At 42.8% G+C, this 25562-nt stretch overlaps 3 protein-coding genes across 7 annotated transcripts in view; all 3 read left to right on the top strand.

The window, feature by feature from the left end:
• Positions 1-7008, top strand: part of LOC115168684 (S-adenosylhomocysteine hydrolase-like protein 1) — a 52733-nt gene extending 45725 nt beyond the window's left edge. For 2 of the 3 annotated variants that reach the window (XM_029724168.1, XM_029724166.1), the window contains 4 exons: positions 2987-3055; positions 3383-3461; positions 3710-3830; positions 6079-7008. In XM_029724168.1, coding sequence (XP_029580028.1) covers positions 2987-3055; positions 3383-3461; positions 3710-3830; positions 6079-6085 — 276 coding nt within the window. In that variant the 3' untranslated portion in view covers positions 6086-7008. Of the gene's footprint in view, positions 1-2986; positions 3056-3382; positions 3462-3709; positions 3838-6078 lie in introns of those variants that run through there. The other variant, XM_029724167.1, reaches the window with a different exon arrangement.
• Positions 7009-7176: 168 nt separating this feature from the next.
• On the top strand, positions 7177-10884 carry LOC115168683 (heat shock 70 kDa protein). 2 transcript variants are annotated; one of them, XM_029724164.1, is made up of 4 exons: positions 7177-7703; positions 8111-8280; positions 8398-8502; positions 9017-10884. In XM_029724164.1, the coding sequence occupies exons 1-4, from the start codon at positions 7547-7549 to the stop codon at positions 10664-10666; spliced, it is 2082 nt and encodes a 693-aa protein (XP_029580024.1). In that variant the 5' UTR covers positions 7177-7546; the 3' UTR covers positions 10667-10884. The 2 variants fall into 2 exon arrangements, with proteins under 2 accessions (XP_029580024.1, XP_029580025.1); XM_029724165.1 differs by having other exon boundaries at positions 7578-7703; positions 8070-8280.
• A 2864-nt stretch (positions 10885-13748) lies between these two features.
• Positions 13749-25562, top strand: part of kcnc4 (potassium voltage-gated channel, Shaw-related subfamily, member 4) — a 66878-nt gene continuing 55064 nt past the window's right edge. For both annotated transcript variants that reach the window (XM_029724162.1, XM_029724163.1), the window contains exon 1: positions 13749-15683. In XM_029724162.1, the coding sequence (XP_029580022.1) occupies positions 15063-15683 (621 nt within the window). In that variant the 5' untranslated portion in view covers positions 13749-15062. The remainder of the gene's footprint in view (positions 15684-25562) is intronic.

Genomic DNA, 25562 nt, shown 5'->3' with positions numbered 1-25562 from the left:
ACTCTGGGTTGTAGTATCAGGGTGTACTCTGGGGTGTAGTATCAGGGTGTACTCTGGGGTGTAGTGTCAGGGTGTACTCTGGGGTGTAGTATTAGGGTGTACTCTGGGGTGTAGTGTCAGGGTGTACTCTGGGGTGTAGTGTCAGGGTGTACTCTGGGGTGTAGTGTCAGGGTGTACTCTGGGGTGTAGTGTCAGGGTGTACTCTGGACTGTAGTATCAGGGTGTACTCTGGGGTGTAGTGTCAGGGTGTACTCTAGGGTGTAGTGTCAGGGTGTACTCTAGGGTGTAGTATCAGGGTGTACTCTGGGGTGTAGTGTCAGGGTGTACTCTGGGGTGTAGTGTCAGGGTGTACTCTGGGGTGTAGTATCAGGGTGTACTCTGGGGTGTAGTATCAGGGTGTACTCTGGGATGTAGTATCAGGGTGTACTCTGGGGTGTAGTGTCAGGGTGTACTCTGGACTGTAGTATCAGGGTGTACTCTGGACTGTAGAATCAGGGTGTACTCTGGGGTGTAGTATCAGAGTGTACTCTGAGGTGTAGTATCAGAGTGTACTCTGGGGTGTAGTATCAGGGTGTACTCAGAGAGAGGTGTAGTATCAGGGTGTACTCTGGGGTGTAGTATCAGAGTGTACTCTGAGGTGTAGTATCAGGGTGTACTCTGAGGTGTAGTATCAGAGTGTACTCTGGGGTGTAGTATCAGGGTGTACTCAGAGAGAGGTGTAGTATCAGGGTGTACTCTGGGGTGTAGTATCAGAGTGTACTCGCTGGTGTAGTATCAGAGTGTACTCGCTGGTGTAGTATCAGAGTGTACTCGCTGGTGTAGTATCAGTGTGTACTCGCTGGTGTAGTATCAGAGTGTACTCGCTGGTGTAGTATCAGAGTGTACTCGCTGGTGTAGTATCAGAGTGTTCTCTGAACTGTAGTATCAGGGTGTACTCTGGGGTGTAGTATCAGAGTGTACTCTGGGGTGTAGTATCAGGGTGTACTCTGCGGTGTAGAATCAGGGTGTACTCTGCGGTGTAGAATCAGGGTGTACTCTGGGGTGTAGTATTAGGGCGTACTCTGGGGTGTAGTATCAGGGTGTACACTGGGGTGTAGTATCAGGGTGTACTCTGAGGTGTAGTATCAGGGTGTACTCTGGACTGTAGTATCAGGGTGTACTCAGAGAAAGGTGTAGCATCAGGGTGTACTCTGGGGTGTAGTGTCAGGGTGTACTCTGGACTGTAGTATCAGGGTGTACTCTGGACTGTAGTATTAGGGTGTACTCTGGACTGTAATATCAGGGTGTACTCTGGGGTGTAGTATCGGGGTGTACTCTGGGGTGTAGTATCAGAGTGTACTCTGAGGTGTAGTATCAGGGTGTACTCAGAGAGAGGTGTAGTATCAGGGTGTACTCTGGGGTGTAGTGTCAGGGTGTACTCTGGACTGTAGTATCAGGGTGTACTCTGGACTGTAGTATCAGGGTGTACTCTGGACTGTAGTATCAGGGTGTACTCTGGGGTGTAGTATCAGGGCGTACTCTGGGGTGTAGTATCAGGGTGTACTCTGAGGTGTAGTATCAGGGCGTACTCTGGGGTGTAGTATCAGGGTGTACTCTGAGGTGTAGTATCAGGGTGTAGTATTAGAGTGTACTCTGAGGTGTAGTATCAGGGTGTACTCTGAGGTGTAGTATCAGTGTGTAGTATTAGAGTGTACTCTGAGGTGTAGTATCAGGGTGTAGTATTAGAGTGTACTCTGAGGTGTAGTATCAGGGTGTAGTATTAGAGTGTACTCTGAGGTGTAGTAACAGAGTGTAGTATTAGAGTGTACTCTGAGGTGTAGTATCAGGGTGTAATATTAGAGTGTACTCTGAGGTGTAGTATCAGGGTGTACTCTGAGGTGTAGTATCAGGGTGTAGTATTAGAGTGTACTCTGAGGTGTAGTATCAGGGTGTAGTATTAGAGTGTACTCTGAGGTGTAGTATCAGGATGTAGTATTGTAGTCTACTCTGAGGTGTAGTATCAGGGTGTAGTATTAGAGTGTACTCTGAAGTGTAGTATCAGGGTGTACTCTGAGGTTTAGTATCAGGGTGTAGTATTAGAGTGTACTCTGAGGTGTAGTATCAGGATGTAGTATTATAGTGTACTCTGGGGTGTAGTATCAGGGTGTAGTATTAGAGTGTACTCTGAAGTGTAGTATCAGGGTGTACTCTGAGGTGTAGTATCAGGGTGTAGTATTAGAGTGTACTCTGAGGTGTAGTATCAGGGTGTAGTATTAGAGTGTACTCTGAGGTGTAGTATCAGGGTGTACTCTGAGGTGTAGTATCAGGGTGTAGTATTAGAGTGTACTCTGAGGTGTAGTATTAGAGTGTACTCTGAGGTGTAGTATCAGGGTGTAGTATTAGAGTGTACTCTGGGGTGTAGTATCAGAGTGTACTCTGAGGTGTAGTATCAGGGTGTACTCTGAGGTGTAGTATCAGGGTGTACTCTGAGGTGTAGTATCAGGGTGTACTCTGAGGTGTAGTATCAGGGTGTAGTATTAGAGTGTACTCTGAGGTGTAGTATTAGAGTGTACTCTGAGGTGTAGTATCAGGGTGTAGTATTAGAGTGTACTCTGAGGTGTAGTATCAGGGTGTACTCTGAGGTGTAGTATCAGGGTGTACTCTGAGGTGTAGTATCAGGGTGTAGTATTAGAGTGTACTCTGAGGTGTAGTATCAGGGTGTAGTATTAGAGTGTACTCTGAGGTGTAGTATCAGGGTGTACTCTGAGGTGTAGTATCAGGGTGTAGTATTAGAGTGTACTCTGAGGTGTAGTATCAGGGTGTAGTATCAGGGTGTACTCTGAGGTGTAGTATCAGGGTGTAGTATTAGAGTGTACTCTGAGGTCTTCTTTCATAGCTGGACTCATCTGTGTGTTATTCTTCAGTTTCCCTGTGAATGGCTACATGACTGACCAGTTGATTCGTGTAATGTGTGTGCTTGCTGAGTGTGAATTGTGTTTCCCTATAGGGTCGTCTGTTGAATCTGAGCTGTTCCACAGTCCCCACTTTTGTTCTGTCCATCACAGCTACTACTCAGGTGAGGCATCTAGTTTGTTTAGATGACAGTTGTGTCAAAAACACACAGAAAAACTATTTATTTTCTATTCCTAAAAATATTAATTTAGGTTTTTTTATGTATTTTTTCTTGCTTGTTGTATAAACTTAGACAATAGTCAGTACCAATAATATCTAAGCACCCCTAAATTGAATGTGAAAATACTGAGGTGTTTTTTTTATTAGTCATACTTGTTGCTTTAGAGGTTTGCTGAAGACAAGACTTCTGTTGTTCTGCTGTTACCTGAGCTTTGTGGGAATGGGATGTTGGCAGCGTTGAGACTCTGTGGTGGTCTGTGTCTCTCTGCAGGCCTTGGCTTTGATTGAGCTGTTCAATGCTCCTGAGGGACGCTACAAACAGGACGTCTATCTGCTGCCTAAGAAAATGGGTAAGACCTGGGCCCATCCTGACTGAGCCTTATTGATGAAAATCTTAATGAATTTCACATGAAATGAATTCATGTGATAAATGTGTACTGCATAGGTTTCAATGGGCAGTTTGTTGTATGTGGCTCGACGTCGCCACCTAGTGTTTTTTACCGCGACACTGCATTTTCCAAACAAGTATGTGCGGGTTATAAGTAGTGAACTACAAAAGAGGCGTCCTCTTCACAATCCACCTGTGTCTTCCATCCAGATGAGTACGTGGCCAGCTTGCACATGCCCAACTTTGATGCCCACCTTACAGAGCTGTCTGACGAGCAGGCCAAATACATGGGCCTGAACAAGAATGGACCCTTCAAACCCAACTACTACAGGTACTGAGACATTCTACTTGTCCTTTCTCTACCTGATTGTCTCCCTATTAAAACATTTAAGTGAACCTTGTCCGAACCAGAACTGTCCATATCTCCTGTTACAGGACATCTGGTCAAAAGGGCCTTGAGATCCATTAGGTCCCATTTTTAGAGTCTTTGGTATGACTCAACTGGGGATCAACTCTGCGATAAGGTTGGAGTGAGGACCACTATCAAAAGTCAAACTAAACAATTAGCCTAAGCTACAAACAAAGGAATATAAAACAAATCTAAAAGTGAAATAAGAAATTCTAAATGCAAAAGGTCAAGAATCAAGTCAGCAAGAAAAAAAAAGAAAAAATAATAAGTATTCTCTCCTCAAACATTTGAGGTAATATTACCGGTTGCCACGGTAATGACTCTGATGAGGTTGTCTGTATTTGAGTGAGTGTGGTGATGGGTGTTGGGGGTTTGGGTTTTAGATGTGGGTTAGTAAGTGGTACTAACTAGTTCTGGAAAAGGGAAAGTAATCATACACTCATGGGACAGCAACAAAAATAAATCATATGGCATGGTACTGTATTACACGGATATTACAGTGAGGGAAAAAAGTATTTGATCCCCTGCTGATTTTATACGTTTGCCCACTGACAAAGAAATGATCAGTCTATAATTTTAATGGTAGGTTTATTTGAACAGTGAGAGACAGAATAACAACAAAAAAATCCAGAAAAACACATGTCAAAAATGTTATAAATTGATTTGCATTTTAATGAGGGAAATAAGTATTTGACCCCCTCTCAATCAGAAAGATTTCTGGCTCCAAGGTGTCTTTTATACAGGTAACGAGCTGAGATTAGGAGCACACTCTTAAAGGGAGTGCTCCTAATCTCAGTTTGTTACCTGTATAAAAGACACCTGTCCAGAGAAGCAATCAGATTCCAAACTCTCCACCATGGCCAAGACCAAAGAGTTCTCCAAGGATGTCAGGGACAAGATTGTAGACCTACACAAGGCTGGAATGGGCTACAAGACCATCGCCAAGCAGCTTGGTGAGAAGGTGGCAACAACGATTATTCGCAAATGGAAGAAACACAAAAGAACTGTCAATCTCCCTCGGCCTGGGGCTCCATGCAAGATCTCACCTCGTGGAGTTGCAATGATCATGAGAACGGTGAGGAATCAGCCCAGAACTACACGGGAGGATCTTGTCAATGATCTCAAGGCAGCTGGGACCATAGTCACCAAGAAAACAATTGGTAACACACTACGCCGTGAAGGACTGAAATCCTGCAGCGCCCGCAAGGTCCCCCTGCTCAAGAAAGCACATATACATGCCCGTCTGAAGTTTGCCAATGAACATCTGAATGATTCAGAGGACAACTGGGTGAAAGTGTTGTGGTCAGATGAGACCAAAATGGAGCTCTTTGGCATCAACTCAACTCGCCGTGTTTGGAGGAGGAGGAATGCTGCCTTTGACCCCAAGAACACCATCCCCACCGTCAAACATGGAGCTGGAAACATTATGCTTTGGGGGTGTTTTTCTGCTAAGGGGACAGGACAACTTCACGGCATCAAAGGGACGATGGACGGGGCCATGTACCGTCAAATCTTGGGTGAGAACCTCCTTCCCTCAGCCAGGGCATTGAAAATGGGTCGTGGATGGGTATTCCAGCATGACAATGACCCAAAACACACGGCCAAGGCAACAAAGGAGTGGCTCAAGAAGAAGCACATTAAGGTCCTGGAGTGGCCTAGCCAGTCTCCAGACCTTAATCCCATAGAAAATCTGTGGAGGGAGCTGAAGGTTCGAGTTGCCAAACGTCAGCCTCGAAATCTTAATGACTTGGAGAAGATCTGCAAAGAGGAGTGGGACAAAATCCCTCCTGAGATGGTGCAAACCTGGTGGCCAACTACAAGAAACGTCTGACCTCTGTGATTGCCAACAAGGGTTTTGCCACCAAGTACTAAGTCATGTTTTGCAGAGGGGTCAAATACTTATTTCCCTCATTAAAATGCAAATCAATTTATACAATTTTTGACATGCGTTTTTCTGGATTTTTTAGTTGTTATTCTGTCTCTCACTGTTCAAATAAACCTACCATTAAAATTATAGACTGATCATTTCTTTGTCAGTGGGCAAACGTAGAAAATCAGCAGGGGATCAAATACTTTTTCCCCTCACTGTATGTACGTAGACAAATTCAATCAAACTGTAGTCACATGATTGTTTTTTAATTAAATCATATCTACTGTCTATGTCTCCAAGGTATTGATGGGAATGGACAACGCGGCAACATCTGGAATAAGTGAATATAATATCTCTATTTTATTTCATAAGTTATTACAAAAGGGAAGAATAATCATTATTTTGCTTTTGCTGAATGTAAATGTTATTATTAACATTGTCATGCATAATAATATTGATTATAATATCTAACTTGCCTGTCAGGTACATGAATCTAACCATGCATATCAAACAGCAGAGACCAAGGACTTACCCCAAATGGCACCCTATATCATTTGTAGTGCACTACTTTTGACCAGCGCCTATGGGTAGTAGTGCACTACATAGGGAATAGGGTGCAATTTTGGACTTAGACTAAGAGAAAAAAATAATAAAAAAATGTTAGTCATATATTTTAGTCTGCTGGCTATGCTTTAAATCTCTTGAAGTATCAATTTAGTCACAATCACAATGTTTATTAATGTCATTATGTCACTGTTACTGTGTACACACACACACACACACACACACACACACTGACATTTTAAATGAAGTACATTCCATGAGCCAGAATTGGGTTTGTGATCCTAACTGGGCTGTTTTAATGTCTGGTGAAGCATTGAAGAAGCTACATGTCATTAAGCTCAGAGTCAATGTGTCTTCACAGCCACTTGCTATCAGTTCATCTCAATGTTAAGTTAATTTGTGGCTATTTCTTATGTTTGAAATTCTTCTCGATTTTAGGGATTTAAAAGCACAGTTTGTCCTAGTTGATCTGTATATTATCTCATAGAAACTGTTCTGTTGAATTTTAAGTCGTATGTTGACAGACATGCCTTGTGGTGATTTCTGCTTTCACTTGCTTATGTTGATCATCTAAATAATTTCTACTTGTGATTGTTGTAACTGGATGTCTGCTTTAGCAGCAATAAGCTCATCCTATAATTAATAAACAGAAATATACGTTTATAATTAGTTTGTAGAATTTGTGTGTGTGTGTGTGCGCATTGGCAATTTTAGCATGTAAATCTTGTTGGGCAAAAAAGTATAATAAGTGGGATGCATGCCAGCAAAGCCACTATACAACACAACTTTTGACCGGTAGTGTATATATATTTTATTTTATTTATTTTTGCTAAAAAATGTGGGGCTCAAAACAGGTGGTGCTCTGACACTGTGCGTGTCAGAGAGAAGCGGCCATTTCCAGTGTTACATTCTTTTCATTCTTCTAGCTAGGCCCCGAGGCCCACTTCTAAAACGACTTTTCACGTTCATAAATGCTCTTTCGCGCACTTTCTCGAACCTGTTGCCTATTGCCTTTTCAAAACAGTCCAGCATGTTAGCTCTCCGCCCCTGTGTTCAGCGGTACTGGTGCGGTGTCGGGTTGCCTCCCGCTCTAGAATATTCACAGGCTTTCCCGGAGCGTCGCTACGGCTGCAGTAACTAATATTAGCGGCTGTATCACAGACGTGTCACAGAAGAAGTGTGATCATTCTAGAAAGCTGTTTTTATGTATATAAGCCATGGATCTCTCTCAGTTGAGGTATATCTTTTTGGAATAACCACACGACTCAAGAGCAAAGACCCGACCAGGCGGGAGGAAACCACTCAGGACTCAAAACGAGGTCCATCAATATATCAAGAGAAGAACCAAGCTGTCTACTGTTGTAAGTTATAATGTTGACGCTGACGGGCAGTTCGTAGACCATGCCTATACAGTTACCTTAGATGGATTGGTTATTGATTCTTCTGACTATGAATAAGGAGAGAAAAAAACATGATATTACCAAAATCGTTAAAAAAAAGAATAATCTAATGTAAATAAGCATTTATTTACATTAGTTCAATTGTAGATATGTAGACTATATCCATGTCCAATATTAGACTATACACCTCTAGACATCTGAGTGAATCATATCATAAAGTATAAACGTCATAATAATAATAATAATAACAACTGTAGGACCTTTAATAAAATACAGAAAATATTTAATCATGATAATAAAATGTTGTTATTAATCCTACTCATGCAGGAAACCAAAAAATCAATAATTATTAACAAAGATGTCTTCAGCAAAGGGAGTATCCATTGGCATTGACCTGGGCACCACCTACTCCTGTGTGGGGGTGTTCCAGCATGGCAAGGTGGAGATCATCGCCAACGACCAGGGAAACAGAACAACACCCAGCTACGTGGCCTTCACCGACACAGAGAGACTCATTGGAGACGCAGCAAAGAACCAGGTAGGTCCCACTTTGGAAAGTCTGTCTGTCTGTCTGTCTGTCTGTCTGTCTAATCTTGTAGATTCATGTATTTTGTTTTCCCAAAATAAAATGATATTTTAATTAATTTCAATGCAGGTGGCCATGAACCCCACTAACACTGTGTTCGACGCCAAACGCCTGATTGGCAGGAAGTTTGACGACCAGATTGTTAAGTCAGACATGAAGCTGTGGCCCTTCAAGGTGATTTAAAATAGTTATTTTTTTCAGTTTTGAAAAATACAAGCTCAAATGTATTACAACCAAGTGCTCATTCTTCTACAAATTGTAACAGAAAAATCACAAAAAAAAGCACATACAGTGTACATAGATACAGGATTACATACATACATACATACGGGGGTTACATAGATACAGGGTTGTCGGCTCGGGGATTCAATCTTGCAACCTTTCGGTTACTAGTCCAACACTCTAACCACTAGGCTACCTGCTGCCCCAGGTTACATACATACATACATACATACATACATACATACATACATACATACATACATACATACATACATACATACATACATACATACATACATACATACATACATACATACATACAAGGTTACATACATATGGGGTTACATACATAAAGGTTACATACATACATACAGGGTTACATACATACAGGGTACATACACTAAAAGACATGAAAAGCTTGAGTATATCAATAGACTTCATGACCTTGTTGTTCTCACTCTTCTAGGTGATCAGCGATGGTGGAAAGCCCAGAGTCCAGGTGGAGTACAAGGGAGAGACCAAGGCCTTCTACCCCGAAGAGATCTCCTCAATGGTCCTCGTCAAGATGAAGGAGATTGCTGAGGCCTACCTGGGCCAGAAGGTGTCCAATGCAGTCATCACAGTCCCAGCCTACTTCAACGACTCCCAGAGGCAGGCTACTAAAGACGCTGGGGTGATCTCTGGACTGAACGTCCTGAGGATCATCAATGAGCCCACGGCGGCGGCTATCGCCTATGGCCTGGACAAAGGCAAGAAAGGGGAGCGCAATGTTCTCATCTTTGATCTCGGCGGAGGCACCTTTGACGTCTCCATCCTGACCATCGAGGACGGGATATTCGAGGTGAAAGCCACAGCTGGGGACACACACCTGGGAGGGGAGGACTTTGACAACCGCCTGGTCAACCACTTTGCGGAGGAGTTCAAGAGGAAGAACAAGAAGGACATCAGCCAGAACAAGAGGGCAGTGAGAAGGCTGAGAACAGCCTGTGAGAGGGCCAAGAGAACTCTCTCCTCCAGCTCCCAGGCCAGCATTGAGATCGACTCCCTCTTCGAAGGCATGGACTTCTACACCTCCATCACCAGGGCTCGCTTTGAAGAACTCAACTCGGAGCTCTTCAGGGGAACCCTGGACCCGGTCGAGAAGGCCCTGAATGACGCTAAGATGGACAAGGCTCAGGTCCACGAGATAGTCCTGGTCGGTGGCTCCACTCGAATCCCTAAGATTCAGAAGCTCCTGCAGGACTTCTTTAATGGAAGGGAACTCAACAAGAGCATCAACCCGGATGAAGCGGTGGCTTACGGCGCTGCTGTCCAAGCGGCCATCTTGATGGGCGACACCTCTAAGAATGTCCAGGACCTTCTCCTCCTTGACGTGGCTCCTTTGTCCCTGGGCATCGAGACGGCTGGAGGGGTCATGACCGCCCTGATCAAACGTAACACCACCATCCCCACCAAGCAGACACAGATCTTCACCACCTACGCTGACAACCAGCCAGGTGTGCTCATCCAGGTGTACGAGGGAGAGAGAGCCATGACCAAGGACAATAATCTGCTGGGAAAGTTTGAGCTCACAGGTATCCCTCCCGCACCGAGAGGAATTCCACAGGTCGAGGTGACCTTCGACATTGATGCTAACGGCATCCTGAACGTGTCGGCGGTGGATAAAAGTACAGGCAAGGAGAACAAGATCACCATCACCAACGACAAGGGGCGACTCAGTAAAGAAGACATAGAGAGGATGGTGCAGGATGCAGACAAATACAAAGCTGAGGATGATGCCCAGAGGGAGAAGATTGCAGCCAAGAATGGTTTGGAGTCCTACACGTTCAACATGAAGAGTAGTGTAGAAGACCCAAACCTGGCAGGGAAGATCAGCGAGGATGACAAGAAGAAGGTTGTTGAGAAGTGCAACCAAACTATCACTTGGTTGGAGAACAACCAGATGGCTGAGAAAGAGGAGTTTGAGTACCAACAGAAGGAGCTGGAGAGAGTGTGTAAGCCAATCGTATCCAAGCTCTACCAGGGGGCGGGAGGGGCTCCTCCAATGGGGAGTTGTGGCAGCCAGGCTGGGGGCGGTGCTAGCTCTCAGGGCCCTACCATTGAAGAGGTGGACTAAATAATCAATCAGTAAATCAATTGCCGATCAATCACTAAAGAGGCCTCATAAGCTAATGGTGCTTCGAATGTAAGGACTGTATGTCAGCTAGCTCAGCTTTCATAGCACTATATATGTACATAGATTTGCTGTCACTACAAGTGCACTTTATTTTTTGTGTCAAAACTTCAACCCTAAACTGTTTGCAGAAATTCATTAAATGGTGATTACGTGCATCAGAATTATGAGTGCAATATTTATTTGTTATTTATTTGTTATTTATTTGTTATTTATTTGTTATTTATTTGACCACTTTAAGTGAAATGCCATGCTCAGTTTTGTTTTGTATCATTCTTCTCATGTACACTCTCTCACAATACAACCACAGTTCAGATAAATGTTTTTTTTTTACATTTTTATAAATCCTTTGTATATTATATTACCGTTCAAATGTAAAAATACAAATACTATACTCAAGTTTATACTCAAGTAATATTCATGTTTATAAACAATGTACTCTACAACAGTAGAGTGACTGACATTGATATTCAAACCAAACGTGATTATGTATGTTTGGATGGATTATTCACTCAATACTCAATTAAATGAACATAAATACATTCCAAATGGCACCCTATTCCCCATATAGTGCACTACTTTTGACCAGTGCCCATAGGGTAGTGGACTAAGTAGTGGACTATGTAGGGAATAGGGTTTAATTCAATTATGTGTTTAATTAAACCCATAACAGTTTAAATGATTGGTTTCATTGGTTTATTCTCAAGATGTTATGCATCAATATGTACACAAGATGGCAGAGTTAGGCAAGCCAAAAAAAATCCTTATTTCAAAATAGGTTATTTTGAACCTGTTTACATTTACATTTACATTTAAGTCATTTAGCAGACGCTCTTCACCCCGTAGAAGCCGACTGTCTTATGTAATGAATATGAATATGCTAATATGCTCATCAGAATACTCTCTACAAGTGTAAACACTAAGCAGCCTATGTGAGCAGAATTAAATTGAATTTTACTCTGAAAATAAAACTCATCACAAGATGGGGGATGACATGAAAGTATTACACGACGCTGAACAAAAAATATAAACACAACATGCAACAATTTCAAAGATTTTACTGAATTACAGTTCATATAAGGACATCAGTCAATTTAAATAAATTCATTAGGCCCAAATCTATGGATTTCACATGACTGGGAACACAGATATGTTTCTGTTGGTCACATATACCTTAAAAAAAAGTAGGGGGCGTGGATCAGAAAACCAGTCAGTATCCGGTATGACCACCATTTGCTTCATGCAGAGTGACATTTCCTTCGTTTAGAGTTGATCAGGTTGTTGATTGTGGCCTGTGGAATCTTGTCCCTCTCCTCTTCAATGGCTGTGTGAAGTTGCTGGACATTGGCGGGAACTGGAACACGCTGTTGTACACGTCGATCCAGAGCATCCCAAACATACTCAATGGGTGACACGTCTGGTGAGTATGCAGGCTATGGAAGAACGGGGACATTTACACCTTCCAGTAATTGTGCGACATGGATTGCATTATCATGCTGAAACATGAGGTGATGGTGACGGGAGAATGACACGACACTGGGCCTCAGGATCTCGTCACGGTATCTCTGTGCATTTAAATTGCCATCGATAAAATGCAATTGTGTTTGTTGTCCGTAGCTTATGCCTGCCCATACCATAACCCCACCTCCACCATGGGGCCCATACCATAACCCCACCTCCACCATGGGGCCCATACACTAACCCCACCGCCACCATAGGGGCACTCTGTTCACAACGTTGACATCAGAAAACCGCTCGCCCACATGACGCCATACACGCCGTCTACCATCTGCCCGGTACAGTTGAAACTGTGATTCATCCGTGAAGAGCAGACTTCTCCAGCGGGCCAGTGGCCATCGAAGGTGAGCATTTTACCACTAAAGTCCATTACGACGCAGAACTGCAGTCAGGCCAAGACCCTGGTGAGGACGACGAGCATGCAGATGAGCTTCCCTGAGACGGTTTCTGACAGTTTGTGCAGAAATTCTTCGGTTGTGCAAACGCACAGTTTCATCAGTTGTCCAGTTGGCTGCTCGCAGACGGTGAAAAAGCCAGATGGGGAGGTCCTAGACTGGCGTGGTTACACTTGGTCTGTGATTGTGACGCCAGTTGGACATACTGGCAAAATCTCAAAAACTATGTTGGAGGTGGCTTATGGTAGAGCTATGAACATTCAATTCTCTGTCAACAGCTGTGGTGAACATTCCTGCAGTCATCATGCCAATTGCACGCTCCCTCAAAACTTGAGACATCGTGGCATTGTGTTGTGTGACAAAACTGCACATTTTAGAGTGGCCATTTATTGTCCCCGGCACAAGGTGCACCTGTGTAATGATCATGCTTTTTAATCAGCTTCTTGATATGCCACACCTGCCAGGTAGATGGATTATCTTGGCAAAAGAGAAATGCTCACTAAAAGAGATGTAAACAAATTTGTGCACAGCATTTGAGAGAAATAATCTTTTGGTGTGCATGGAAAAATTCTGGGCTGTTTTATTTCAGCTCATTAAACATGGGACTCACACTTTACATGTTGCGTTTATATATTTCATTGTTCGGCGTTCACACTTATTTCCAAAGTGGTCATGGCATTAGGACACAACAGGTAGCGGTAATGCTTATTCTATCCCCATGAAATTGTTTTTTTTTCTTTCTTCATTCGGCAGTTAAGTTCATACAAGGATAACTTGGTGGTAATGCGTTTATGTAAAATCCGCCTCCTCAAATGAAGGAGAATTATCTCAGTCAAAGAGCATCAGTACGAGGAAGAGAAGATTCAAGAGTGAAGTACAGGCATCGCATCATATTCGCTCCTGATCGCAAGGGCACATGTGTTACGAGAAGGAGAGGTGAAAGCCCCTCTTGTACAGCGTCACTTTTTTTATAAGATAGAAGAAAAAGAATCGTTGATAATATAGAAAATATAATCACGATGCTCCGATTATAATAATTTCTACTGATGTTGTTATGAAGAGGTTATCCATGGGTAATAAAGACTGTTACTTCTTGACCGTGTCTCAAAGGACTTGTATAAGTGCTGATCGGCATTGCACCATGGTAGCAACACATGAGTGAGTCATTTTTAGAGACAATTATGTATAGTTTGAAGTGCACCTGCTGCATTACAGCAAAGGAAGCTACCCATCTTTCAAGGATCTCACAGTAGTGTAACTCATATCATTTCATATTTATAGAGGTGTTTGTGTGTGTGTGAATTCATTGTTTAGCTATCCTAATTGAGTCTCTCTCTCTATATAATGAGGTGTACCCCCGATGTGCCCTCAGCCTACATTGCACAGCGTACCCAACAAGTTGTTGAAACAGGCCTGCATGAATCTACAGTCAGTGATATTTTAAAGCCCTTTTAGTCCTAGTCACGTTTTCAAATGATATCAACTGAGTTCATAAAGGGGTATAGAAGAATATCTCCTTCAAATGACTCCTCGGCGCAAAAAGGGTTAATTTATTGGGGTCTGTTGCACGCCCCAGGCAGCCTACAGGATGAGTTGGTTGCGTCGTCTCTGACTGACTATGGTGAGGCTGAGGGAGGAGGAGGGAGGATACTTCTGGTTGGAGAAGCAAAAGATCCTGAACCTTCCTGGAAAACAACCTCACACATCTCACTCGCCTCTCTGCGTCGAGGACGACATCGACGCAAATTGATGGAATATTCCAAGCGCGTTTATCCGTTTGGATCATAGGGGTCAACTTTCATGTTAAAGAAACTTGTTCGATTTTTTTTTTTTTTTTTTGGGGGGGGACTCAGATGGATTTCGTGTCTAAGGTGAGGACCTTGGGTTATTGCTTTTAAGCGGCTCCAATCATTTCACAAAATTCACATAGAAATTAGCAGCTCTTTAAATTTGCACAATGTGTAGATTTGATGTAGAATACAAAACTCCCAATATTCCATAAATTGAAACTGTCGTTTAAGGTCGCGAAGTCGGTATCCTTGATTGAACTGTTGAATTATTGAAGCTACATCATTTGCTTATTAATTTATATTATTACACAAATATTTTGCGAACAAAAGCTTGCCAAGCCCAGATTTATAGAGATAGTTTGAGATTGCGAAAATAAGAGTATTTAGGGGAGGTGTAGCCTAGAGCAGGTGGTTTTATTCCAGGCCACTGCCTGCAGCGCGCATTGGGACTTGTTGAAGCAGAGAACAACTGTCGACAGGACGACTAGTTGGATAAATGAGTAGTATCACAACGACTGACATGAGAACGAACTCTGAACCGTCACCGTGTACTCGTTTTTTATTTTGCATCAGGGGTATATAATAACGGATAAACACAAACCAACGGAATAACCAACCGTCTATTCATCTAAATCTATGATCAGCTCGGTGTGTGTTTCGTCTTACCGAGGACGAAAGTCAGGTAACAAACCTCCGTCCAAGACATGTCTAAAGGAGGAGATGACCAGGGGGGAAGACTCGGAAAAAATTGTTATCAATGTTGGTGGCACAAGACACGAAACCTACAAGAGCACACTTAGGACCCTACCGGGGACACGCCTGGCCTGGTTAGCCGACCCGCCAGAGCCAAACGCAAACAAGGAATCCCTCCCCGTAGGACCCATATCGACAACTACAAACGAGTTATTTTTCGACAGGCACCCTGGCATATTCGCTTATGTGTTGAACTATTATAGAACTGGCAAGCTTCATTGCCCTGCCGATGTCTGCGGGCCTCTTTTTGAAGAGGAGTTGGCGTTTTGGGGGATAGATGAGACCGACGTGGAGCCGTGTTGCTGGATGACATACCGGCAGCACCGGGATGCAGAGGAGGCGCTGGACATATTCGAACCACCGGACCCAGACGACACGGACGATGAACTACCCAGACGGTTCGGCATTGAGGACTGCCCGGAAAGATCGAGGGGATGCTGCGAAGTTTGCCAACCAAAGATATGGGCACTCTTTGAGGACCCCTACTCATCCAGGGCTGCTAGAGTAAGTGTACCTTTTATTAGATTTTTTTGCATAATAAACCATGCTTATAAACCAGGGTCGCTACAATACTATTGTAATTTGTAGGAATAGGCTTCCTGTTCATAAACTCCCACAGTTAATCATTAGAGTAATGCAATGCAATCAACAGGTGTTCTAGAGAGCGTGTCCTCAGACGCGCCACCGACAATCAACAGGTGTGTGTGTCTGTTCTCTCAGTTGCATCTGGCTGCTGTGGAACACCAAACAAGACAAGCCGCTAGCCGGAAAGAACGCGCTGGTGTGGAAATAGCATCGTACAGAGAATGATGTTGTGTCACTAAGTTCAAAGGCATATTATTTTCCTGGGGTCGTTTAATTAGCATAGGTTATACATATGAAATCATTTTTTTTTGGTCACATACACGTATTTAGCAGATGTTATTGAGGGTGTAGCCCTAAATGTTACCATTAATGACATGAGGATTCTATGACTGGAATGCAATCTCTGGCATTATGTACTACTATATATATAAACACACTAAAGTAAACCGTTCAAGACCAGTTCAGACGTTGAAGTCTTATAGGCCTATTTTCAAGTTCACCTATGACTGTCCCTCTGACTGTCCCTATGACTGTCCCTCTGACTGTCCCTCTGACTGTCCCTCTCACTGTCCCTCTAACTGTCCCTCTGACTGTCCCTCTGACTGTCTCTATGACTGTCCCTACGACTGTCCCTACGACTGTCCCTATGACTGTCCCTCTGACCGTCCCTATGACTGTCCCTATGACTGTCCCTCTGACTGTCCCTCTGACTGTCCCTATGCCTGTCCCTATGACTGTCCCTATGACTGTCCCTATGACTGTTCCTATGACTGTCCCTATGACTGTCCCTCTGACTGTCCCTCTGACTGTCCCTATGACTGTCCCTATGACTGTCCCTATGACTGTCTGGCCCTGGCACCTTATTGTAGCAGTAACAGCCATCAGCAGCATGAATGGTTGTTATCGCTCTGTCATGAATGTGTGTCATATTGTGTCTCATGCTCGTCACTTAAAAATAGACTCTTATATGTTTTTTGTAAGTAGGCAGGTTTCCATTGACCCAGGTTTATTTGACAAAAGCAATGCCGCAAAAAAAAACATTATTGGACACGTCCCAGCAAGCACAGTGGATCTGGGCCGATTCCGGCTGAGAGTCAGGGGAACTCGGCTGAGAGTCAGACTCGGCCGACATCATGTAGCCGATCATCAGGCCGATTCTGGTGTGAGTTATCTGGCCCAAATGTATATATTACTTGGGGTTTGGGCCGATTCCAGTGTGAGTTATCTGGCCCAAATGTATTACTTGGGGCATAAGGCCGATTCCGGTGAGAGTTATCTGGCCCAAATGTATATATTACTTGGGGTTTGGTCCGATTCCGGTGTGAGTTATCTGGCCCAAATGTATTACTTTTGGCATGGGCCGATTCTGGTGAGAGTTATCTGGCCCAAATGTATTATTTGGGGCTCGAGCCGATTCCAGTGTGCGTTATCTAGCCCAAATGTATTACTTGGGGCATGGGCCGATTCCGGTGAGAGGTATCTGGCCCAAATGTATATATTACTTGGGGTTTGGGCCGATTCCGGTGTGAGTTATCTGGCCCAAATGTATTACTTTTGGCATGGGCCGATTCTGGTGACAGTTATCTTTACATTTTTTTACATTTAAGTCATTTAGCAGACGCTCTGGATTATCTGTCCCAAATGTATTATTTGGGGCTCGAGCCAATTCCAGTTTGAGTTATCTGGCCCAAATGTATTACTTTGGGCATGGGCCGATTCTGGTGAAAGTTATCTGGCCCAAATGTATTACTTGGGGTTCGGGCTGATTCCGGTGTGAGTTATCTGGCCCAAATGTATTACTTGGGGTTCAGGCTTATTGGGGCTACTCTCTGGCAGATGATTACACAGGCTGCTTTATATAATTGACATTTCATGATTTATTTTTTCCATACTCTCTCATTGTTTCTATGACAATTGTATTTTTTTTACATTTTAAATGGCATTTTTTAAGAGTCCTGACCGCGTTCGGGAGACCCATGAGGCGACACACAATTGGCCGAGCGTCGTCCGAGTTAGGGGAGGGTTTGGCCGGCCGGGATGGCCTTGTTCCATCGCGCTGTAGCGACTCCTGTGGTGGGCAGTAACGTTCGTCGTAGAGAGGAGACCAAGGTGCAGCGTGGTAAGTGCTCATGATACATTTTATTAGAACTCAGAACACTAAACAAAACAACAAACAAAGGAAACCGAACGTCACGTTCTGTAGGCTTCACTGAGCTGTACAAAAACAAGATCCCACAACTGAAGGAGGGGAAAAAGGGCTGCCTAAGTATGATTCCCAATCAGAGACAACGATAGACAGCTGCCTCTGATTGGAAACCATACTCGGCCAAAACAAAGAAATACAAAAACTAGATTGCCCACCCCACATCACACCCTGACCTAACCAAACTAGAGGAAATAAAACGTCTCTCTAAGGTCAGGGCGTGACACGGGCCAGGTGTACGGTGTTTCCTCCGAAACAAAATGTGTTATTTTGTGGATGGGTATAATTTTTATGTATAAAATAATAATATTTAAAATGACTAAATTGGTTAATTTTGTATACATTTATTTAAATTTGCATCGGGGGTGGGATTCTGGTAAGATGCCGACAAAGTCGGCTGAATTCCGATAGACAGAAACGGGCCGATTCTGGGCAGTCATTCATTTTGATTACAGGCCAAGTCCGACACCCGATTCCGGGCCGATTCAATCAGTTCCGGGCCCCCCGGAAGAGGGCTGCTTCTGGGCCGATTCCTCATTGCTAGCTGGGATGTAATGGAAACGGCAGATATAGGAGACATTTTATCTGTACGACAGGGGTGGATTTTTATTTTGTCTAACTTTCTGTATTACAACAAATGATGATGGAAACTGTGTTTTTCCAATAAATGATTATTGTAGAATACTTTTGAAGGTACAAGGGGCACGTGATGTCATCACGTAATTATAAGCTCTATCAAATCAAATTGTATTGGTCACATACACGTATTTAGCAGATGTTATTGCGGGTGTAGAGAAATGCTTGTGTTCCTAGATATCTAACAATTCACAACAATACAAATAAATCTAAAAGTAAAATAATGCAATTAAGAAATATATAAATATTAGGACGAGCAATGTCGGAGTGGCATTGACTAAAATACAGTAGAATAGAATACAGTATATACATATGAGATGAGTAAAGCAGTATGTAAACATTATTAAAGTGACTAGTGTTCCATTATTAAAGTGGTCAGTGATTCCATGTCTATGTATATAGGGCAGCAGCCTCTAAGGTACAGGGCAGGGTACTGGGTGGTAGACGGCTAGTGATGGCTATTTAACATTCTGATGGCCTTGAGATAGAAGCTGATTTTCCGTCTCTCGGTCCCAGCTTTGATGCACGTGTACTGACCTCGCCTTCTGGATGATAGTGGGGTGAACAGGCCGTGGCTCGGGGGGTTGATGTCCTTGATGATCTTTTTGGCCTTCCTGTGGCACTCGGGAAGGGTAGGGTAGGTAGAATGAGTTTTTACTCACCAAAGTAACAACGTGGTTAAAGACTTAGTAACTTAGTTGTAGTCACAATGTGGTTACCTATAACTACAAAAGTAGTTGTGTTTTGGGGTTTTGAAATATTTATCACCATTTTTTAGGACATCTTTGAAACTACCCACAAAGCACTCTTTCACAACATCTTATGGAGAATCTACTCTTCGTTTGCTAGCTCGAGCTGGCTAATGTTAGCCAGCCATGCTAGCATGTAATTACATTCCAGACCGAGCATTGTCAGTGGTGAGTTACAATCCACCAAGCACAAGGAGGTGTGATGTAAACAACAAATCAGATTCCCCACACATGGGGGCCGCATGATCTTGCTCGGCTATTCCAGGCAGCTCTGACTTCTCCTCTGCTGGCAGACTTGCCTCTGGCTCAAAATGAAAGTAGAAAATCATTCTTACCTGCTCTAATTGTTTAGTACCTTGTCTGTTCTTTCATTGTCCTATATTTGTTTTGTCAACTTTTAGACCTGTTCTCTGTGAACTAAGCTACCAGAGGTTTTCAACCTTGGTTTAGTGCTCGCTATATCACTTCTGGATTAGCTACCCTCACTGATTTCCCCTCGGCTGGATATTATAGGTGAATGCACCAATTTGTAAGTCGCTCTGGATAAGAGCGTCTGCTAAATGACTTAAATGTAAATGTAAACTGCCTCACTCTCTGAAGCACCTCTCTTCTCGGCTCTTCCTTGTTAGTTACCTCAGCTGCTCTTTACCATGGTATGGGCATCAACCGTGAATCGGTAAGTATCCGCTCTGTCTATACTTTTTTATCTGAACGTACTTTGGTGCGAAAAGTGTGAATCAATCCCAGAACAACAGCAAAGTACCTTGTGAAGATGCTGGATGAAATGGGTACAAAAGTATCTATATCCACAGTAAAACGAGTCCTATATCAACATAACCTGAAAGGCCGCTCAGCAAGGAAGAAGCCACTGCTCAACAACCGCCATAAAAAAGACAGACTACGGTTTGCAACTGCACATGGCGACAAAGATCGTACTTGTTGGATAGTTTTGTACTCGTTTCCTCCAGCATCTTCACAAGGTCCTTTGCTGTTGTTCTGGGATTGATTTTCACACCAAAGTACGTTCATCTCTAGGAGACAGAACGCGTCTCCTTCCTGAGCGGTATGACGGCTGCGTGGTCCCATGGTGTTTACACTCGCGTACTATTGTTTGTACAGATGAACGTGGTACCTTCAGGCGTTTGGAAATTGCTCCCAAGGATGAACCAGACTTGTGGAGGTCTACAATTTTGAGTTTGAAGGTAGGCCTTGAAATACATCCACCTCTAACTGACTCAAATGATGTCAATTAGCCAATCAGAAGCTTCTAAAGCCATGAAGTCATTTTCTGGAATTTTCCAAGCTGTTTAAAGGCACAGTCAACTTAGTGTATGTAAACTTCTGACCTACTGGAATTGTGATACAGTTAATTATAAGTGAAATAATTTTGTCTGTAAACAATTGTTGGAAAAATTACTTGTGTCATGCACAAAGTAGATGTTCTAACCGACTTGCCAAAACTATAGTTTGTTAACAAGAAATTTGTGGAGTGGTTGAAAAATGAGTTTTAATGACTCTAACCTAAGTGTATGTAAACTTCCAACTTCAACTGTAGGTATGCCAGTCAGCTTTGATACGTTGGCGTTAAACTAGACATTTGGCCTATGCCGATGTTGGCATTTTTAGATAATATCGGCCGATTCCGATATGCGTACCGATATATCGTGCATCCCTAATATTTATGTCAGAGTTTACATTGTCGGGAATAGGCTGACAGGACAAGGATTACCCTGACTTTCAAGAATGTCTGAATTGCTTCACCTTGCTCTTCTGGTTGGCTGGAAAGCTTTACCATCCAATTATTTCAGGTCTACAGGAGTGCAAGTTTCACCATGGCACGGACTGTGGCAATACGTTGGCACATGAGGAATATTCGAATATGGCAAATATTAGTCAATTATTGCATTCTATCCATGCTGGCTTTCCCGGGCTACCAGAGACATGAAACAGAGAGGTGGGAGGACTGAGACATGAAACAGAGAGGTGGGAGGACTGAGACATGAAACAGAGAGGTGGGAGGACTGAGACATGAAACAGAGAGGTGGGAGGACTGAGACATGAAACAGAGAGGTGGGAGGACTGAGACATGAAACAGAGAGGTGGGAGGACTGAGACATGAAACAGATTGGTGGGAGGACTGAGACTTGAAACAGAGAGGTGGGAGGACTGAGACATGAAACAGAGAGGTGGGAGGACTGAGACATGTAACAGAGGTGGGAGGACTGAGACATGAAACAGAGAGGTGGGAGGACTGAGACATGAAACAGAGAGGTGGGAGGACTGAGACATGTAACAGAGAGGTGGGAGGACTGAGACATGAAACAGAGAGGTGGGAGGACTGAGACATGAAACAGAGAGGTGGGAGGACTGAGACATGTAACAGAGAGGTGGGAGGACTGAGACATGTAACAGAGGTGGGAGGACTGAGGCATGAAACAGAGAGGTGGGAGGGCATACAGGCTGTCACCAATATGTTATTGCTAAATTTTCCTACATGGGTAATATAACACTTCAACCAATATATACTTTGTCAACACTGTAGGTTTTTGCGAAAAAGTTACATTTTGTGATTGATGATAACACTTTCAAATGAGAACATCACTTCAATGGAATATAATAGCATTTGGGAGCCTAGAATTAGGAACATTTACCTTTTGATCATGCCACTACGGTCAGACGTCATTAATTAATGACATCATACTGTATCACTTATAGCCTATAAATATATTCTTTGGTAGACTATAATTTTGCGACTACTGTAACCTATATAATAATTGTATAAAGGTACCATAATAAGAACCACAAAAGGTGGGATCAGGTGGTATTTTGTGTGTAATTCACTGGATCATCAGTGGAATAATTAATGTCAATATTTCTAGCCAGTTGAGATAATCTTCGATTTTCAGCTAAATATTTCCCAGAGGACGTCACATTATGAGGCAGACGTGTGAGAGAGCAGAGTGCTCCACAGTTAATGGCTAGCATCTAGCCGCTAATGGCTTCTCAACCAATGAGAGAGAGAGAGAGAGAGAGAGAGAGAGAGAAAAAGAGAGAGAGAGAAAAAGAGAGAGAGAGAGAGAAAAAAAAGAGAGAGAGAAAGAGTTGGAGAGAGAGAGATGGAAAGAAAAAAAAGATGGAGAAAGAGACAAAAGGAAAGAAAGAGAGATAGAGATAAAGAGAGAGAGATGTAAAGAAAGAGAGTGCTTATTGAGGCAAATGCGAAGGCAGGTATCAAGTTACATTATATCAGCAACTACCTCATAAATGGGAAGCAAGGCCAGGCTGCTGTATATATATATATTGTCATCAAGTGTATTTATCATTTGATGGACCTATGATTGCATTGCATTCAAGGAGAATGCATTACTAGCCTAAGGCTTTCGATCAGGTCTATTGACAGTTTCATAATATTTAGCTTATAATGCCTTGGTGGAAAGGTGCCACACCAGCCTTCTCATCTCTTTATAGAAACAGGATATTTCCCATTCATATATATTAAGTCTATAGGCCACACTGTCCTGTTCTACCAGACAGCTTAGTACCTCCTGGTACATACAGTCTGTCACAGTGCAGTGCAGAGAGCAGACAGACATCACAGTGGCTTGCAACCGTATGTCTTGTCTGCTGTCATAGCTTAGCTTCTAGAATTGTGTGTGTGTATGTATGTGTGTGTGTGTATGTATGTGTGTGTGGTGTATGTATGTATGTGTGTGTATGTGTGTGGTGTATGTGTGTGTGGTGTATGTATGTGTGTGTGGTGTATATATGTGTGTGTATGTGTGTGTATGTGTGTGTGTGGTGTATGTTTGTGTATGTGTGTGTGTGTGGTGTATGTATGTGTGTGTGGTGTGTGTATGTGTGTGTGGTGTATGTATGTGTATGTGTGTGTATGTGTGTGTGGTGTATGTATGTGTGTGTATGTGTGTGTGGTGTATGTATGTGTGTGTGGTGTATATATGTGTGTGTATGTGTGTGTATGTGTGTGTGTGTGTGTGGTGTGGTGTGCAGCGGTTGGAACTGGTTCAGGGATTTTTTTCTTCTTCGAGGTACAGAATCAGAACCGGGTTACGAAAGTGATCTACACTGGTCTGGGACGGAACCGTTATTTAAAAGCATGGGAATCGGAACCTGTTAGGGACCTCTTGGGGATAGAATCCCACTGACGGGATTGCTAGCATGGAGGGAAATTCAAAACAGCAAAAATCTAATAATTTCAATTTCTCAAACAATCAACTATTTTACACCATTTGAAAGATAAACATCTCCTTAATCGAACCACATTGTCCGATTTCAAAGAGGCTTTACGGCGAAAGCATAAAGTTAGATTATGTTTCGGAGAGTACATAGCCAAAAAAGTACACACATCCATTTTCAATTCAAGGACAGGCGTCACCAAAAGCAGAAAACCAGCTTAAATTATGCACTAACCTTTGACAATCTTCATCAGATGACACTCCTAGGACATTATGTTAGACAATACATGCATTTTTTGTTCTATCAAGTTCATATTTATATCCAAAAACAGCATTTTACATCGGCGCGTGTCGTTGAGAAAATGTGTCTCCCCCAAAACTGCCAATGAATTTACAAAAAATACTCATTAGAAAACGTGGTTAAAGTATTAAACTGTTATTCAAAGAATTATAGATTAACATCTCCTGAATGCAACCGCATTGACAGATTTCAAAATAACTTTACTGGGAAAGCACACTTTGCAATAATCTGAGTACTCTGCTCAGAAAAATACACTACGCAATACAGATAGCCGCCATGTTGGAATCATCTAAAATCATAAATAACATTACAAATATTCCCTTACCTTTAATAATCTTCATCAGAAGGCACTTCCAGGAATCCCAGGTCCGCAACAAATGTTGTTTTTTTCGATGAAGTTCATAATTTATGTCCAAATAACTCCATGTTGTTCCGTGTTGTTAGCGCGTTCTGTAGGCTACTCAAAATGTAGGGCGCGGGAGGGAAAAGTCACGACGAAAAGTAAAAAAAAAAATCTATTTACGTTCGTTCAAACATGTCAAACGTTGTTTAGCATCAATCTTTAGGGCCATTTTTAACGTGAAACATCAGTAATATTTCAACCGGACCTTTCCTGTGTCTTGAAAAACATTTTGAAAAAGGTCTCATCTCACATGAACGCGCATGAATGCGCAATAATGAAGTGACGACATCCCAGGGACATCAACTTCCCTTCCTTCTCATCCGGTCTCTGTTCATCATAGACGCTTCAAACAACTTTATAAAGACTGTTGACATCTAGTGGAAGCCATAGGAAATGCTAAATGAATCCTTTGCCACTGTGTGTTTTATTGGCAATGACTTGAAAATAGTACAGCCACAAGATTTTCATTTCCTGCTTGTATTTTTTCTCTGGTTTTTGCCTGCCATATGAGTTCTGTTATACTTAGAGACACCATTCAAACAGTTTTAGAAACTTCAGAGTGTTTTCTATCCAAATCTACTAATGATATGCATATTCTATTTTCTGGGCCAGAGTAGTAACCTGTTTAAATTGGGTACGTTTTTCATCCGGCCGTGAAAATACTGCCCCCTAGCCCCTAGAGGTTTTAATAACGATCTTTTACATTCTGGGCATTTTTTTTCCAGTCCCACAAAAAACGTAACAAAGTGCCTATGCAAAGCCCTCACTCTGTCACTCAGAAACATATTCCAGTGTCTGCATGCCAGCTGGAGATCTTTGCCAGTGTGTGTGCGCGTGTGTAGGCAACTTGCCCCTCCCACTCTTCATGCCCCTCCCCTCCAAAGCATTGTCTAGTAGGTGTTATAAGCGTGGATCAGGAATTAGGGAGAGAGATGTTTAATTAGAGAAGAATGGATTAACTTTTTCAATGCTAGTTAAGGATACTTTAGTTATCACATTTCACATTGGATTTATTAACTACAAAAAGTTAAGACATGTTTTTAATTCTGATGCCCCTCTTCACACACACGCTTGTTAGCTAGCTAGCTCTGGTCCAACGGTAAGCCAACTCTGAAGTTCAAAGACATTTAAAGTTCCTTCATAGAAGCCGCTCCTCCGTAGGTATAATTCTGTGGGTCTAATTCAGATCATGAATGTCATAACAAGATGCCCAACGCTTCAAGCCAAGCCTCCATCCTCCACTCTCTCTCGCTCCCTCCCAACTCAGATCATGTATGTCATAACAAGATGCCCAACGCTTCAAGCCAAGCCTC

This window comes from Salmo trutta, chromosome 30 (genome assembly GCF_901001165.1).
Source record: "Salmo trutta chromosome 30, fSalTru1.1, whole genome shotgun sequence".
NCBI lineage: Eukaryota > Metazoa > Chordata > Actinopteri > Salmoniformes > Salmonidae > Salmo > Salmo trutta.
The sequence above is the reverse complement of the archived record's forward strand: the minus strand, read 5'-3'. Positions and strand labels throughout refer to the sequence as shown.

What these genes read in the sequence shown, in the direction of transcription:
- LOC115168683 (XM_029724164.1), top strand. Translation starts at nt 7,547, where the DNA reads ATGTATATAAGCCATGGATCTCTCTCAGTTGAGGTATATCTTTTTGGA. An exon ending in GAACCAAGCTGTCTACTGTT is followed by an intron (nt 7,704 to 8,110) that starts GTAAGTTATAAT and finishes AGATGTCTTCAG; the next exon opens with CAAAGGGAGTATCCATTGGC. An exon ending in TGAAGCTGTGGCCCTTCAAG is followed by an intron (nt 8,503 to 9,016) that starts GTGATTTAAAAT and finishes TCACTCTTCTAG; the next exon opens with GTGATCAGCGATGGTGGAAA.